General features: G+C 33.9%; 1 protein-coding gene across 7 annotated transcripts in view; it reads left to right on the top strand.

The window, feature by feature from the left end:
- The window catches only part of Gyf (GIGYF family protein Gyf), a 43,025-nt gene extending 27,540 nt beyond the window's left edge, over positions 1-15,485 (top strand). For 6 of the 7 annotated variants that reach the window (XM_090103651.1, XM_090103638.1, XM_090103645.1 and 3 more), the window contains exons 16-27: positions 7,607-7,897; positions 8,007-8,261; positions 8,351-8,431; positions 8,515-8,627; positions 8,896-8,965; positions 9,275-9,490; positions 10,150-10,230; positions 10,914-11,037; positions 13,346-13,552; positions 14,106-14,229; positions 14,471-14,579; positions 14,861-15,485. In XM_090103651.1, coding sequence (XP_089959777.1) covers positions 7,607-7,897; positions 8,007-8,261; positions 8,351-8,431; positions 8,515-8,627; positions 8,896-8,965; positions 9,275-9,490; positions 10,150-10,230; positions 10,914-11,037; positions 13,346-13,552; positions 14,106-14,229; positions 14,471-14,579; positions 14,861-14,977 — 1,788 coding nt within the window. In that variant the 3' untranslated portion in view covers positions 14,978-15,485. The remainder of the gene's footprint in view (positions 1-7,606; positions 7,898-8,006; positions 8,262-8,350; positions 8,432-8,514; positions 8,628-8,895; positions 8,966-9,274; positions 9,491-10,149; positions 10,231-10,913; positions 11,038-13,345; positions 13,553-14,105; positions 14,230-14,470; positions 14,580-14,860) is intronic. The other variant, XM_090103629.1, reaches the window with a different exon arrangement.
- The last annotated feature ends 3,419 nt before the right edge of the window (positions 15,486-18,904 follow it).

Below are 18,904 nucleotides of genomic sequence, written 5' to 3'. Positions count from 1 at the left end.
CCCAAAGTACAAAACGTTTTTTATTTCAATTATATATACGTTTTGGTACTTATTAGACTACAGGCCCGTGTTGAAAAAATTATGGGTCATTGACCCACCACCTGACCTATCTAGAATGATATAAGAGCATAAAATAATAAGATTCAGCACTATGATGTCACTTGTAAGCTGTCCACCTGAGTGCAGATGAGAATTCGAAGGTTCAGGTAGAGATTTTCTCCCCTTGTCTCCATGATTTTTGTACGGCGTTGCGGAATAATTGATTAAAAGTAGTATAGAAGTAGTATGACACAGATGCCGTACAAAATCAAATGACCAAATTTACCCCGGCAACTGTCGAAAAATAAAAATAAATTCCGACTTTGTGGACCACCATTTTTGTACGGCATCTGTGTCATACTATTTCTATACTGCTTTTAAACCATTATTCCGCAACGCCGTACAAAAATCATGGAGACAAGGGGAGAAAATCTCTACCTGAACCTTCGAATTCTCATCTGCACTCAGGTGGACAGCTTACAAGTGACGTCATAGTGCTGAATCTTATTATTTTATGCTCTTATATCATTCTAGATAGGTCAGGTGGTGGGTCAAATGACCCATAATTTTTTCAACATGGGCCTGTAGTCTATATGAACTGATTTATGATTGTTAATTAAACCAAAAATCCTAAATATCGTTTCCGATGAGTTCGGAATACTTTCTTTGTTGTATTGGGTTTCGTACATAGTATGAAAGTTCAAATTCGTTTGATTATAATAATTAGTTTGTTAGTAGGATTGGAAAGATCTGTTAGAACTAATTGGACGTGATTGATAAGTTAATTGTTGAAACTGTTACCGACTATCGTTTTAGTCATAGATTAGATTTTACAGCAATATGCTCACGAGGTGATTGCCACTCTAACAACACCAGTAATTAAATTAAAACATTCAATAAGTAACATAAATTTTACTAATTTCATACTTTGTGTTAAAATTGTTCTGAATAAAAATTCTGAAAAGGTGTATAATGAAAAACTTAGATTATTATAATTAAGAGTATTAATATTAAGTACTATTTAAAATTCTTGCATATTGTCTCTGGTAAAGATGGTGATCAACTCGAAGACATACAGTAGTATTATATTTCCAAATAGCATTTATTGTTAAGGATATTTACGAATTTACTTTACTTTAACTTTCTTTTCGTTTTTGTTTTTCTTTTTATTAAGAAAATTGTATTTATAGTAAGTAATATATAAACTCATTTTTTCTTTATGAATATTCCATTGCCTAAAATTAAGTTAAACACTTTTGGCTGTTACTGATTATTCGAAGACTGATTTTTTGAGATAATGTAATTAAAAAATATAGGATATAATATTTATCTGTTACGTTACCAACGTTGAAACGTTGACTAATTTTTGGACTTTTGGTATGTAGTCAACTTGGTAGTCAAGTTGACTACTTTTTATTTATAATTTAAACTCTTACAGTTTGTTGTTTATTAATTTGTATTTTTTCTTTAAATAAAGTATAATTTAGCATTAGTTATTTTATTGTCCATTTTCAAATATTCAATACTTCTATACTAAATTTCAGTAAGAGCCCTTGAATTGCTAAAAATAACAAAATATTTAAGAAGTAAGGGGAGAAAACGATAACTATACCTACTACAGAGTAAAATCTGTCAAATTGTTATTTATTCACAAATTCTATCCAATTTGTGATGGTTGAGAAAAAGTGAGGTAATGAAATACTGTACAAAAAAAAAAAAAGAAAAGAATACCAATGAAACACGCAAATATAAATATTACTCTAAAATTATAACTTCCATACTAAAATAAAAAGTAAAACATTCATTAAAATATATTATATGGGATATATTATATTGGATATATTAAAGTTATGGTTTAGAATTTGATTCATGTTCCCGAGCGTTGTGATATCAATTATTTCTTGGATGTTCTTCGAGATTTTAACAATTACAATTACTTACAGAACACTCTTGAAATACAATACAATACAATGTAATTAGTAATTACGAGATGTACATCTTACCAAGTAAAAAGACAAAGCTTGTGACTATAATAATAATTAAGAACAGCAAACAGACAAAATATATATTTTACTTCATTGAAACTTTATAAAAAACTAATCGAACGAAATCGAACTCTCAAAATCTCTTAAAACACTCTTTTTATTGAATAAAAACAAAGGTTAAGGACGCTATTACGTATTTTTTACAAAAAGCGCTGTTTTGTAGTACAATTTTTAACTCAAGCAATTATACGTGAGAACATAGTTATATCTTAATTTAAAGATAATAAAATATCCACTGTACTAGTATCTTATAAAAATTGTACCACATCATACAAAATTGTCGCTGAAATACGTTTATCCCATAACAATAATTGCATAAAATGCAAAAAAAATGGGGTCTAAAACATCCTAATCTATCTTCTTAACTATATCTTATTGAGGGATAGTCCTTTATATGTATATGGTGCAATTTTATTTTTGTATCTACATCAAAATTTTATTTCAATTATGAGCTAAATTAAAAATACTTCTTAATAAAATACTTCGATTTCTTCATACATTTTGCTCTCGCGGTTTTTCAGACAGCGCTCAGAAGCGCTCTTGGAAGGACGGATGTATCGCTCCTCGTGCCAAAAATAACTACGAAATAGAAAAAGATTATTGTGATTCGTGCGTGCACTGTCATTTTCGTGATTTGAAATATTTGATACTTTATAAGAGTAAAGTGTATAAGTTTAATATTCCAATTATTTGTAATTTAAAATTATGTTTTAAAAATTACGTTGACGGATACGGATTGGTAGGGTAAAGCAATTCTTAGTAAGATTAGGATTTGGATGGGTAGGAATAGCGGCAAAGTTTTGTTTTTGAGTGTACGAGTGTGTGTGTGATATGAACAATAGACATAGTGTTGAATTCATAGTCAATTAATTATTATTTTCTCAGATGTCATATTTACGTCAAATATCGACGTGGGCGATTTCGGCAAAAAGTGTAGATAACTTTGCCCGCCCTCAAAAACAGACAAAAATTAATTAAATGTTGAAGTATATTGAAATTTGCTACAACAATATATGCACACGATCTAAGAAAAAAATTTGCTAACAGAAAATACTAACGTTTCCATAGAAATTTTTTGCGAAAATTGAAATTATTCTAAAAAAAGTGGGCAATGTTGGCATATTTCACGGTATAACTAGCCCGTGGAGATAAAAAAAAAATTTTTTTTTACTAAAACTATTGTGGCGTATGTAACCTGATTTGAATGGAAGATATTGTACGTGAATTAGCAGTTGTTGCTGGACTACGCGTGACGAGGAAATTGCCTACGGCCCGATCGGTTTCAGCGAGGATGTCACCAACTACCGTTGGACTTGTATAAAGATGTTTAAACTATTAGCCCTGCTGGGTTTCTTAAAGTAAATGGAATACGTGTCTGATTAGATTCTGATATTTTTTAGCCCCCAAACAGTTTAATGGTGGGGAGGTGAACGTTTTGGGACATAAAAATGAAAAGCAAATTGTATTATTTCTATGAGAAGTTTAATATTAACGCCAATAAAATCTGATGATAAACAGGAACCAGAGTGAATAGTGTCAAATAAATCATTATTGTTATCTAATAAGGGCTGCCGAATACTAAGCGACTTGTCGCTGCGTGTATACAAGTCGCGAAGTTCGCCCACGGCGATTTTATGCAGTGATGTCGCGCGACCGCATCGATACTGGCTTGATACAAACCCAATTCTGTAACGGCACAAAAATACTATATAATTTTTGATACAGTTCCACATATGCACTATTTAATAAGAGAAATTACTTGGAGTAAATCATATGTAACAACGTTTAAAATACTCAAAATCTATTATTCTAAATGATGTAGTGCGTTGCAAATGCGAATAACACGCGCCAATGCTATCGCGCGTTTAAAAAACGAAATTGTACAAAAAGTTGAGGGGCTAGAGGCTTTAGATCTCCCGTCTTGTCCTCCTGCCTGTCCCTTCCGTCGACAATAGCACCCTTTTTGATTGTCGATATTCTCGTAAAATTAGGCACGCACCTTCCTTAGGGTACTTTTCCACCAATAATGTGCGTGCTAACCAATCAAATTCAAACTAAATGAAGCGATATCTTTGGTTATTTACAAATACATTCCTCGCACGTCGATAAGCACCCTTAGCACTCGTAAAGACATTGAAGCTGCGCTGTCGCACGAGTGTCTACTCATGCGCATGCTCAACACGATTAGACGCAGCGACTAGATAGATGCTCGGGATACCCCTAATTTGTCCACGACTGACGCAGAGTGTTAAGGCTTTGAAAAAAAAATTTGTGAATTGTCTGAGCTGAGTTTCAATAATTGCACTTGTATAAAATAACACAAATCATCGTACGTTGTGTTATTTCATGTTTTTGTAAAGTGGCAACTGTCAACCGTATCGACAACCGAATCTGTCAAGTTAATATCAATTGTTCGATTCTGCATTTCGTGGCATTGCAGTAATGCCATTAAATTAAATGTTGGATTAAACTGATGTTATTTCGAATAAATTGAAATTTACTGATTTAATAAAATATTCATTGTGTGGTATAAGAACTTCATGGATAAAATCGTAAATGGTGCGTACTTTTATTTAAACTATTATACGTTTCATATAGATCTTTACAATTTGACAACGATCAGCATTAAAGATAATTTAAGTAGTCAAAATTAAACAAATGACAGCGTTGCGACTGTATTGTCGCCGTCTCAACCGCTAATCAGAACAGAACGCTATCGCGAGTGTCGCGGGCTGCGGTGTCGTCAACGGTCAGTCGAAGCGATCATACCTAAGGCTACGCAGCGCTTGTGAGAGTTATATTTGTGTTGCGATATCGCGCAAGATCCCGTAAGTTGAAATATTAAATTTCGTCCGTGGCTTTGCCCGCGTACCTACTGAAAAGAAATTCCCATGGGAAAGAGATTTTTCTACGCGATATTAACGATTATATCATTAACAGCCTCCTATCTCCAGATACAATAATCATATATCGTAAAATCCCTCCGTTACGACCTGATTGAAAGACAACAAACAAACGGACTTTAGCATTAATAATGTTATTACTTATAGTAAATGTGTACATCCGCTCTTTTTAACGATATGTAACTGGCAGTTTATTTACCGAGTGTTACGATGGTGATACCCACTTTAGGTGAACGCGATTTGATTTTCAGTATCTATTGATGTCTATTGATATTCTAGTATAATTAAAGTTATTACGAACAATTGAAGATGTATCAGTGTAACACTGTTGACGTTTTGTTGTTATATTGTTTGAATATTGTTAGTGATTGCATGTTACCTATTATTTTTAGATAAAAATTGTTATGTATACCTACATAACAATTTGTAGGCTTTTATATATATGTTTATATATCACATCAATACGTGGTGGAAACCAGGCTTGAACCAGCGTTATGCGCGCCATATTGGTACACCATGAGTGTCCTCGCCATTAAGTACGCCACTTTTATTAATATCTTATAGTTTTTAAGTTGTTATGTGGTTAACATTATTTACTTTTCTTACTTCGTTAAACTTAGATTAATCGTAGATACATCGAATGATCAATTATTAAAGAACAATAGGTACTTTCCCAATTAGGGAATCCGGCTTCTTTCCTAAATATTAAAATAACTAGCTTTCCGCCCGCGGCTTCGCCCGCGTTTTCAAAGAAAAACCCGTTCCCGTGGGATTTCCGGGATAAAACCTATCCTATGTGTTAATCCAAGTTACCCTCTATATGTGTGCTTAATTTCATTGTAATCGGTTCAGTAGTATTTGCGTGAAAGAGTAACAAACATACATACATACAAACTTTCGCCTATATAATAGTATTAGGATTAGGATAATATTGATAGAATATAACGAAGAAATATATTCGTATAATAATCTATAGACACAAGCTAATTATAATCGAGTGGACGACAGGATACTTAAGACTTTTAAGATAAATGCCGAAATGTTTTACTTTTTAATCCTAAAGTTTTACCAATAATTTTAAAGAGCTCCGTAAGAAGTTGTAAGTTTTTATGATTTAACTACAAAATATTCTGCAATTATACATTAAACATACCTATAATTGAGTTATAAATAAACCTGTCCGGCGTCTGTTATGGTTTCGTAAGGATGTGGAAATAATTTAACGCCTCAAAGTTGCAGGCTTTGATTACTATCAATGTTCCTTTTGTGTTTTGTGATGTTTTACTTATATATGTTAAGTTCAAAGATCGATAACACTCATTGGACCCAAAAATAGCTCGCAACGCTTTGTGGTCACAGCAAAAGATCTATATCGTGAAATTCGTGTCGTGGCATGCACCTCAAGGCATTGTGGCATTGTAGAAAAACCATAACGCATATGTCATATTTGTTTAGTTACGGTTCTTATTGAAAGGATAAGCATAATTTTAAGGTTTTTGTGAGCATTAAAATGAAATCTATGAGCAGAAATACTATAAGAAATAACAAGGAAATTTTAAGGTGTGACAATTTTTTTCCACATAATAAAATCTGTCCATCGTGTTATGGTGAATTAATTAAACTTCAGAACGCGTCATGGCCTTTCTTTATTGCGAAAACGTATGCTGGTCGAAAAGCACGTCGGCCACGACACTTAACAAAGCGTTGTGACCGTCTTCATTAGAGCCATAACACGAAATTCAGCCTATGGATATTTTTTTGGATCCCAAAATACATGCTGTCCATGTTTGGTGTCTAAATGTGACATGATTGTACAAAACCTAGAAAAATAAATGATTTTTATTTATTTTTTTCACTGTAACTATACCATGTTATGAGCTATTTTTTCGCTCAATGAGCGGTATCGGACTTTTAACGTAATGTATAGATGTGAGGAAAGATGAATATCGTAACAACTGGTAACTGTTATTTTCTTAACATATTATTATTTAAACTAATACCCGAATTTCGTCAATTAACTTATACGAGGTGTGTAAGTTAACGGACGATTTCGTGTTTGGAATTTATTCTTATTCCTAAGTTATTTGAAATAAATACATACATACTTAAAGTTAATAAGCTTTCAATCAACGTCAATCACAAAAGATGTTTGCAAGTACATTCAATAAATTATAGCTCGTTAACTATGACTGTGAAACGTGTGTATTTATAAATAAATTTGCAGAAGCTTGTATAGACTGTTTTTTAAATGCTACAATACGATGGAGATGCACGTACATCCTTAGCGCGCCGTGTGCGGGCCAGTGCCAACCAAATCATGCGCTGTAGAGCGGACCAGCTTGACTGCTGGTTTGTGGATCATCGCTGCAAAATGTCTGCCACATTCCAGCTTATATACCTAGTAGTCACAAACATTGTATTAGTAATGTAAGGCATGCTTATATAGTTTTCAGAATTAATTGTAACTAACAAAATAGTATTGGTTACTTGAATAATGATGACTTACGCATCTAAACCAAGATTAAATTCCAAATATCATTTCGTAATTTTGATATCGCCAATTATGAATATTATCTATTTAAACTGTTATTTTTTTTAAATGTTCTTAATTCTTTTTAGCCATCAGCAATTCCTACCAATTCTATCTTGCCCGAAGATATTGCCAAGGAGATGAAAACTGAAGATGAGATTTTAGCGCAACTGCGAGCTTCTCAGAACATACCGGTCTCGCAGCCTTCGTTCATCAACGATCCAGTGCCAGCGCCTGCCAGCGCTGCTAACAGTGACGTGCCATTCCCCAAAGTTCCCGTGACACCGGATCTCTCGGAACTCCAAAAGTTGATGCAACCAGAACCTCCAAAGAGTACACAACCCCCTGCTGAAGTGAATGCTGAAAAGGACACTACCATGGTAACATTAACGTTCTATTATACAACAGCATACATTTACTTAAATAATTTTAAAACTGCTATTATTAAAAACTCATATTCAAAATATAATATAGATACGGTTTTTCCAGGAAAAGACAACAACTAAATCTGAAAAAGAGGAAAAAGCTGACTCACCTGTTGATGAGATAAATAATGCAAAGCTACAACAAACTCCAGTTAAATCCGACCCAAAGGGCCAAAAACTCGCTAAGAATGACTCCGAGAAGAATGTTAAACCTAAAGAGAATACCGTTACAAAAGCTAAAAATAAGAAATCCAAGGATGACAAGAGAGATGATACTATTGAATTGAAATCTAAGGATGATGATGCTAACAAACTTGCGGTAATCTTTGTTTCTTTATGGTAAAGAGTGTTGATAGTTAGTTACAAATAGTGAATTCAAAGTATTACATGAATTTCTTAATGTTTTAGAAGAGGTCTGTGGAATCTTCACCATCAAAGACAAAGAAGGAAGAAAAACAAAACAAGAAAGAAATTGAAAAGGAGAAAAGGGTAATAATTAGTTTTGCTTCATTATTCCTTCTTTTTCTCAAATTTTAGAACAATATGAAACAGTTTTGGTTAATGTCATACAGGAATTGGTGAAAGACGGCTTCACCATGGTAAAGAGTACAGAGAAAAATAACAACAAGGATGTAAAGAAAAAAGCAGACGAGGCTAAGGCTGCCGAAGAAGCTGAACGTAAACGGTACAAAAATTTTAATATTTATTAATTCAACATTACCCCTTTAAGTTCTAAGAATTGTCAAAATACGTATAAATTATTTACCGTTATATATTACCCAACAAATTTTTTTACAGAAAAAAAGATTTGGGTAGAAACGCTTTCTCTTTTTCAAATTGCTTTTACATTTTAATAGAACATTTCAATTTTTCATTTAATAACCTATTTATTGTCTTTGAACGGTTTTACCTATCTATTTTCTCCCTAATTTACATATATCTACTTATTTTAGGAAAGAAGAAGAGAAATTAGCGCTTGAGGAAGAAAAGAAAAAAATAGCAGCTGCCACCAAAAAACAACAGGTCAGTACATTTATAATTGATATTGAAAAAAATATGTTCCCCAAGCAAAATAAGTTTCCCAAGTATTCTTTTTAGTGACATTGGTTTATTACATGATAGAATGTTACATAGAATATAACTTATGCATAAATATAATTTAACTTTTTAATCCTTGTGATGAACTCAAAATCAACTTGACAACAACTGCCTATTCCAAGAAATATAATTCAAAGTTCCCTTATTACTGATTGACAATACATATTTAAGTACTAATTATTTTACTTTCTCGTCTCAATACTAGTTAGTTATGAAATATTGTTATTTGCCCAGGAAATTCAACAACAGAAGCAAGCGGCCGAGTCGGTGGCGAAGAAAGCTCCTTGGTCAGCCGTGGCCAATCAAGCGATGGCCACTAACAAGGATGGACTAACCTTAGCCGAAATACAGAAAATGGAACGTGAGAAAAAATTGGAGCAAATGAAGGAACAACAGCAGATGATGCAGATTATCGCGCAGCAACAGGCTGCTACTTTGGCAAGGGAACAGGTATTGAACACTTTGAAGTATAAATGACACCCAAACTACCTGTGCCCTATTATATCACATTATACATATGATATATAGCCTTTTTGTATAAATGGACTAACCAATACAAAAATATTTTTAAATTTGAATTCGAAGTTCCAGATTACCGCTTTCAAACAAACTGACTGAGATTTGTATTATTATTATATACAAATCTCTATCCTATATTGACTAATGGTGTATTATAGTGATGAAACATTACATAGATAAATTTAACAACAAGCATTTCATTAAGTGTCCCAAACACTAACTAGTTTAAGGGCTATTTAAAAAAAAGAAAGAAATTATTTTGAATTTGGATAAAATAGATAATTATTGTTGCATATAACAAACACTGAAATTAACCAAGATTTTATTAGATGGTTTATCCAGAGTCTTAATTTTGGAATTTTTGTAGTATTATTTTTTGTCTTGTTGGCTTAATTTATACACTATGACTGGAATGGCAATTCATTGTATAATGTAAATTTTTTAATATTTTATGGTTACATGCAATGGATGGATGGAATCATGTTAATATTTGGTTCAGATAATCGTAAGTCTCACAATACTAAGTGTTTACAGTGTTTGGTTAGTGTAAGCTTTAAGATTTTAACCATTATATTGTCTTATTGTTACAGGAGATGCAAGTTGGTCTTGGTTGGGCTAAAAAGAAGAGTGCAAATCCTAACGCACCAGGACAAAGTTTGGCTGAGATTCAGGTATAGTAGATAAAGTTTATTTTTTTAATGTTTAAAAAAAAAGGTTTAATATTAAATTATCACACCATTAAGGCTGAAGTGTTCAAATGGAGTTGTCCATGATTTCTTATATTTGACACATACAGGTCACTGATGGCCCTATGTTGTTTTCTGCTTTGCTCTGCTCCTTTTTGTACTTTTTCTTAGTGTCATGTTAAATAGGCTAGAACATTCTCGATTAAAGGGCTATCTGACACTGAAAGAATTTTCCAAATCGGATCTCTAGTTCCTGAGATTAGCGTGTGTCAAACAATCTTCAGCTTTATAGCGTAGATATCAAACTCAAACTCTGAGTCACTTTAATCAGTACTAATTTGAGAAAAACATAATCTAGGTAGCATGAAATATCCGGGGATTTTTGAAGTGAAAACTTCTTTAGTGGCGTTGAGCACTTTTTCTGTAATGGGTATAAAATCTTAAACTCGCGTCAGGACACGTGACCTGATCGAAAAAGCGTAAGACGGATACCATTCCAAAATATCAAACATGCTCAACGTTAATCTTAGTCAATAATCAAGTTTTCACTTCTGCCGGCACGGAGTGCAACCTGTCTTTTTTTATAGTGATATCTATAATGAGTGTTCACACACACTGACTTATTGTATTTAATAAGTGTATATATTTAATTTATGTATATTTAACAGGCGGAGGCTCGCCGCAAGTGTACGGTCGCCGCGTTAGCTGCGTTTGCGACGCAATCGCTGGAGGAAACTCAGGCTTTGCCCACACCGATACCCAACCCGATGCCGTGGGGCAGTGCGTCTAATGGTTAGTGCTTTTGTGATACAGGATTATTTGTTGATCAATAAATGTATTAGAAAGGAAATACATTGCCATGGTTACTGGCTTTTGGATATGGCTTTTTGTTGATGAACGTTAGAAAGGACAGAACATGCCACACAGACAGATAGCGGACGAATAGCGGGATTATAAAAACTATAAGTTGAAAATATTGCTTACATTCATGTTTTTTCTGTTACTTTATAGCTTCTCTTATAAATTTTCACCAATAAAAACGATTACAAAGTGTATCTAGATACGAAGTAATAAAAGGGTGGGGGTGTGGGCCTTCGTACTTACACACCATTATGTCTTTTGTTATTGGAAATAAACAGCATTAGAAAGGAAATACGCCGCCCATAGATGTCTGATGATAGAATAGTATTTGGATCAATAATGAGAAAGGAAAGGGAAGGGATATGGGCCTCCGGATTCATTCATTATGCATCGTACGAATCGAGACAGTCTTATAAATGTCCTTTCACTATAACAATAATGTGAAAATGCATTAATAAGAGCAAATATCTTTGTCCTCTCATCTTTGATACTAAGTGACAACTAGATACACAATCCCACACAAAAATTGACCAAAGTGTCATAAAATGTGATTGTCAAAATTCTAGTCCAAAGAAAAAAGTCAATCTTATTACGATAAAGGTGTATTCACAGAACTATGAGCCTAGATCAACCAATTTTAAATAAATTCCTCAACTCATTCTTATGGATTTAGAAATCACAAAAAAAAAGAATTAAATTTAGCAAGTGCCAACCGCTGACAAAGCTCGTCACTAGAACATGGAGTGAATGAACTCGAACTATAGATATTATTTTATACAGTTCATTTTCGTTACATTATGCATGTAATTACAATTAATGTGTTAATCATTTCTTTATTTCAGAACATACATCCCATTAGAATTCATATCCATGCTCTATATTTACTACTCGTCATAATCCTATCAAAAGCTGTACAATTTTTATAATCTTGACATACTATGCAATTCTGTTTCTCTTAATGAAATTAAAGGATTTCACTCTTAATTTTGTGTACATATCAGAATCGCTACAGAATTTTTTCTAGACCCATCATATACTGGAAATATTACTATGTTCTACTGTTATGCCATCATGTGATTTTTTAGTATAATAGATCTAAAATTGGCAAGTATAGAGGGAATTCAGTCACTCTTAAAATTGCAGTAAGCAATGTGATGGAGCATATCTTTCACATAATATCATGTCATATTACGATCAGCTATCGCAGGCCTTTGATTGAGGTGCTGATCAGGATCACATCATCAGTGTAGCTCAAATTATTGGCATATCAGCTGACTAATGAATAAACATTATTAACTGAATCTAAATATACTAGCAAAAAGCAGAGCCAGGAGTTTTTTCAAAAGCAAAGCAAAGTTTTGCAAAGTTTTTTCTTCCTATATTGTTCAACTTCTAGTTTTTGTTTTATTGAACTGGTGGACATGAATGCAAAAGTTATGTCTTAAGTTCATATTCATAGCTGTTATAAGCGTCAATGTTTCTCAGTAAAGGGTACTAGAAAAACGTTGTGGGATAGTATGGACAACTCTTTACTATCAAACATTTATGATATTTATTTTGACAATAATAACAATATTTTTTTTATGCCATAGTCGGCTCAGAAGCTGGTGGTTCGCCTGATGGTAAGTGCTTCCACCGCCCATACATACTAACAGAGAAGTAAGGGTTTTTAATCTAATTTAAATTTAAATTTTTATATTATGTACTTTATTAGCAATTTAAAGACACGGATGGCAATAGAAACACACGTCGTTATTAGACTGTTGATTTATTTCACTTTTATTTGACCTCTTTTATACAATTCTGTCCATAACCTTCTAGGAAATGCTTTGAACATATTCTAATGTTGTCTAAAATAATTCGTCAGGTCTTTAACATGCTAATACAGTCATCCATTCTCCACACTGTACGAATCATCCTAGATGTCTGATTTTGCAATTTTTCAACGCGCTCTATGACATATTGACGTCTCGATCTTTCGAACACAACTTAACTCAAAGTCCTCCCAAATCTTAGATTGGGTAGATTTCTACGTTTTTTGACGCTGCTTGTGTATCTAGTTGTTATCGAATCCGACCATGAACTTAACTGATATTGGTCGAAAATTCTTACACACACAACTCACAAGTACATAATAAACATTACAAAGTACGAAGTTTAAAAAATAAGAAGAAAAAAAAATTAAGTTATTAATTACTATTATTACTTATTATAGTAGTAAAGTAATATTATCCACCAGGTGGTTTCTGGGACACGCAGCCGATCCAGCCGGCCAAACCGGAGCCCGTTAAGCAGGAGCCCAAGCCAGCGGACATGAACAAGAACAAGCTGAAGGTGACGATCGCGGTGAACACCGGCGCCGTGCCCAAGAAGGAGACCACGCCAGCTATGGAGTTCGAGACTTGGTGCTCGCAAGCTCTTGGCGCTTGGAGCTCCAAGATTGATGGTGAATATATTGTTTGAGATAATATGCTTTTTTTTAGCATCTTTTTTGACCGCCTCCTTGGTACAGTGGTTGACGCATGATCGTAGAACCGAGGGGTCCTGGGTTCGATTCACGGTGGAGACAAAGAAAAATAAATGTCTCGGTCTGGCAGGACACAGAAGGCTGATCACCTACTTGTCCCTAAAGAAAATCGATCAGTGAAACAGATGTATGGATAATGCATCTGCCCCTTACCCCACTAGGGGACATGGGACTTCACTAAGCATCTTTTTAGGGCCGATGTTGAATTTTGAATATTGGGATGGAGTATACGTTTGCTGTCCAGGCAAACGTTGCCTCACTCTTACCATTTTGGTTGGGGAAAATAAATGTGCGACTCTCAGATCTGGCTTATATGCACAAAAAAAATCATGAAATCGGTCAAGTCGTTTCGGAGGAGTACTATAAACGCGACATGATAAAAATTACCAAGACAATTTATTAAATTTTAAATTCGTTTTGTAGTTTTAAAGATGTATGTGAGAGCTATTAACATTTTGTTTATATTTTGCAGTGCCGACCTTTGTTGGTTTTCTGAAGGACATAGAGTCGCCGTATGAAGTGAAGGACTATGTCAAGTGTTATCTCGGTGAATCTAAAGATTCCAGTGATTTTGCCCGCCAGTTCCTCGAGAGAAGGTATTATTTGTTTTATTTTATTGTTAAGCAAATTAATGTTGCTATAGAATATCACTATTATTAAATTATGTTTAGGTTTGTATAAAGACATTTTATACTAGGAAATTTAATCATAAATTCTTTCCAATTCATTCTCAAGAGATTTATCTTGACAAATTATCTCTTCTTTTATTGTGTAATCAGACAATGAATTAATATTAGATTACCATAAGCAAAGGTTATTTAAATATGTCATTTGCAGGTCCAAACTCCTTCGCGTCGGAATGGTAACGCCGTCCGACGATCTTTGCTCTCCTGCGCTGGCTATAAATCCCCGCAACACGTCTACTTCGGACTATCAAGAAGTGAAGGTATTAGCCATATTATTAACTAGCTTTCCGCCCGCGGCTTCGCCTGCGCAGTCAAAGAAAAACCCGCATAGTTCCCGTTCCCGTGGGATTTCCGGGATTGCGTCATTTTCCCGGCATAAAAAGTTGCCTATGTCCTTTCTCGGGTATCAAAATATATCCATACCAAATTTCATGAAAATTGGTTCAGTAGTTTAGGCGTGATTGAGTAACAGACAGACAGACAGAGTTACTTTCGCATTTATAATATTAGTATGGATAAATGAGAATGTTATAATTTTCAGGGCAAAGGCAAGAAAACAAAGAAGAACAAAATGATGAAAGTTGATGCTCGTATCCTCGGCTTCTCTGTGACAGCCGCCGAGGATCGGATCAATGTTGGGGACATCGACACCGCCTGAACCCACAAGCCCCAACCCAACTCGCCTTGTGATAACCCCAAGAAGCTTATGTCTAATACACTGGAGATTTCAGTATAAACATTAACTTGTAACAAGAAAATATGACGTTGAATGACGCCTGTATGTTTTTTTATCCCTTTCACACCTAACTTGGCAAGTTGGTGTGAAAGGGATAAAAAACATACAGGCGTCATTCAAGGTCATATTTTCTTGTTACAAGTTAATGTTTATACTGAAATCTCCAGTGTATTAGATATAAGCTTCTTGGATAACCCCCCGGGGGCTTAACTTTATTTCGTATTTAACAGCGCAACATGGTATCCATCGTTCCCTGTACCGACGGCTTGAGCAATCTATGTATAACGCGTAATTATTGTGTGTAATTATTAAAAAATGTACATAAACGTTCCTACAACCCATACGCAGAATTGCGTGCGTGATCGAGATTGTCTTTTATCTCAGCGTTCGTAGATCTGCCCCCCCTATACAAGTGGCTTTCTATTAGCGTAAAGTTGGAGAATGGGCATTTTACTATGGAAGTTGGGCCTGAACCCTTGAGTTGGACCAATACACATGAGATATTGTTTTTATAATAGATCATAACACATACATAACGGGAAAAATATATATAAAAAAATAATCAACCGGGTTTTTGTACAGTCACATCAAGTTTTATTTCTTTGTGTATAATATTTTTTGCAATAAATACCTAACTGTTATAAGACAATGACAATATCTTTATGTTACTCCAATTCACTTTCACTTACAAATACGTACTAATCATAAGCCTTCTAATAAACGAAATACACTTATATTATGTTTTGTAACAGGTACATAAACCGTGTTTATTCACTTTATTGTAATTCAACGTAGTTAGACGTTTTTTGTGGTTAAACTTAAACACTCCAGTGACATTTTGATTCATATTTACTTCACTCTAAAAACACCGTTATTGTGCGAAAAATAATAGCCAAATAAATAAAACTTTTTGCCTTGACTGTACAAGAACCCGGTTGATTTATTTTTTTATTTTATTTATTTCGTAAGGTATGTGTAATGATCTATCACAACAACAATATTTCGTGTGTATTGGTCCTAGCCCAAGTTTCAGGCCCAATTTGCCCATTCTCCTTTAATAGTATAGATTATGAATGTATAAGATTGACGTTTGATTACGACGACGACGATTGATTACGTCAATCTCATACATTCATAATCTATTCTATTCCACTTTACGCTAATAGAAAGCCACTTGTCTAGGGGGGCTGGTTCTATGGGTTGCAGTAACGAACGTGTACGTTTCTAGAACTAGTGTTGCCGAACTATCGATAGTTTGACTATCGATAGTTGACCTTGAAAATAAGTCAGAATATCGATAGCACTATCGATAGTATCGATATTATCGATACTATCGATACTATCGATAGCGTTAATCATGGAATACTATTGATGAACTGCAATAGTATCGATAAAATCGATAGTATTGATTGCCAATAGTTGCTATACTATCGATACTGTCGATAGTATCGATACTATTGCTACTGAATATTGCAACTACAATCGATACTATCGATAGTACTGATACTATCGATAGTTTTGAGCTATCGATAGTAGTAAATTGTGCAATAGTATTGTTCACGATTTCTTGGTATAATGGGTCAGTCAATGGGCTTATTGGATTACGAATTAACGAACTAAAAAAAATGGATTGTACAAAGCGCCAATAGATAACTTGAAAAGTATTATAACCAAACATCTAGTTCTCTGTCATCCACTATAATATTATTGATAAAGCAATACTATCGAGAAAAAGGTCACTATCGATGGGACGATATTATCGATAGTATCGACACTATCGATAGTATCGATAGTTCGTTCGATATTGAGCTTCGATAGTATCGACACTATCGATAGTATCGATAGTTCGTTCGATATTGAGCTTCGATAGTATCGATACTATCGATGGTATTGCTATGTGTCGATAGTATTTACGCTTATAGGACTATCGATACTATCGATAGTATCGACACTATCGATAGTATCGATAGTGCTATCGATACTATTGCTTTTCCCCAACTATCGATAGTTAATCGATAGACTATCGATAGTGGACTATCGAGCGGCAACACTATCTAGAACTTTCTTTGCAATCCGCGTGAAAAACAGTCATTTTTTTATTAATCATTCTGTTGTTTTTGTTCAACCATCACTTGTAATTGACGATAACGTACGTATGCGTTACATTCTTCTTGACGTATTTTTATATTTGTAACTGGCGTTCAGTTGATAGCCAGCGTTTTACATGGCATTTTGGGAAAGTTGTTTTTTAAAATGCCACGTGAAACTTAACGCCAGTACATTCAATAACTTCAAATTAACTAAAGAGGTGATATACATCAATACTATTTCAAACGCTTTTAAAAGTTGATTTGTAATCAACTTTTCATAAGCTGCTGAACTCATTTTTCTATCTTAATATCAAACGATGCTAAAGGTATGTAAACTCTTATCTATAGGCATTTATTTATTCACCGACAAAATCAGATTCTACTAAACTGTATTAACAGACAAAATAATTTAAAATTTAACTATAGTACCGTGTGACTTGAATAAATTTAATCTAAATTTCACTAATTTTACACGTTTGACTGAAACATAACACTTAACACACAACATAAAACTTAGCTTCAGGATGTATTTACGCACTATATTAACATTGCTCAACTCGTCGGTTACGTTTCCGCGTTGTTTGCACGTCAATTGATGACTTAATTTTTTTTTTGTTGATTATGTAGTTTCGCCATTTTATTTAAGTGAATCTATTAAGTGCATTTTATTGACTTTATTTCTATGGAACTGAGCGCTCGAAAAATTGGAGTATTCACTTCGTGGCATAATAAATATAATTTACGTGTAGTTAGTGCCTGTCGCTCAGCTCTATCGAGATGTAGGTCAATAATTTCGTGTTTACGCCATTACTTTGGCCAAGCTACGGAAACATGCACTCTAGTATTTTACTGTATACAATATATTACCAATACTTGCAGGCTCAACTCTTAATAATTTTACGCGTGATATCTTCTAAGTGCATAATACTCGGTGACATATATGCGTCAATTTTAATTCCACACTATTACATATTATATTTAAATGATAGGGTTTTCAATAATTTTGGTCAATTTTGATGAAGCGTTCACTATACATTGATCGATTTTGTAATTCCATAAGAAGTAGTGGCTAACTAAATTCAGTGATCTATCAAACCGCATGTGCAATATTACTATACAAATATTATAAAGAGGAAAGGTTTGATTTTTTGTTTGTTTGTTTGTTTGTATGAATTAAATAGGCTCCGAAACTACTTGGCAGATTTGAAAAATTCTTTCACTGTTGGAAAGCTACATCATTTCTGAGTGACATAGGCTAGGTTTTATCCCGGAAATCCCACGGGAACGGGAACTATGCGGGTTTTTTTTTGAAAACGCGGGCGAAGCCGCAGGCGGAAAGCTAGTATTATATAATATTGTTATTAACAATATGGTGATATTTTATCTAGGGTCAACCGGGGCAAATGCAACTATGGGGCTATGGCAACTAGTTATCATAACTAATTTATTAGAGTTGTTGTAATAAATCGCCACCTATGATTCAATAACTCAACGACTAATAAATCTTACAAGTAATAGATGGTGCCCCTACGATGAAAACTATTTGATTGATAGGCCATTGTGTCAAACCGCTATTTTGAAGTTGGTGTGCGTAAAAACAGGTGTCGAGTTTTGCAGACAAAAAAATTGTTTAGGAGTGATTTTTTGCAGGTGTTTTTGATTGGGCACGATTATCAAAAGCCGTTAAGCTTATTTCATTTATATTTTTAGTGCGTTAGTTGACTCTATTTTGTGTTATTGATGCAGTTACAATTGCCTC

Source organism: Colias eurytheme, chromosome 1 (assembly GCF_061535395.1).
Source record: "Colias eurytheme isolate Ceu_HAF_F1 chromosome 1, ilColEury1 Martin Lab GWU primary, whole genome shotgun sequence".
Taxonomy (NCBI): Eukaryota; Metazoa; Arthropoda; class Insecta; order Lepidoptera; family Pieridae; genus Colias; species Colias eurytheme.
The sequence above is the reverse complement of the archived record's forward strand: the minus strand, read 5'-3'. Positions and strand labels throughout refer to the sequence as shown.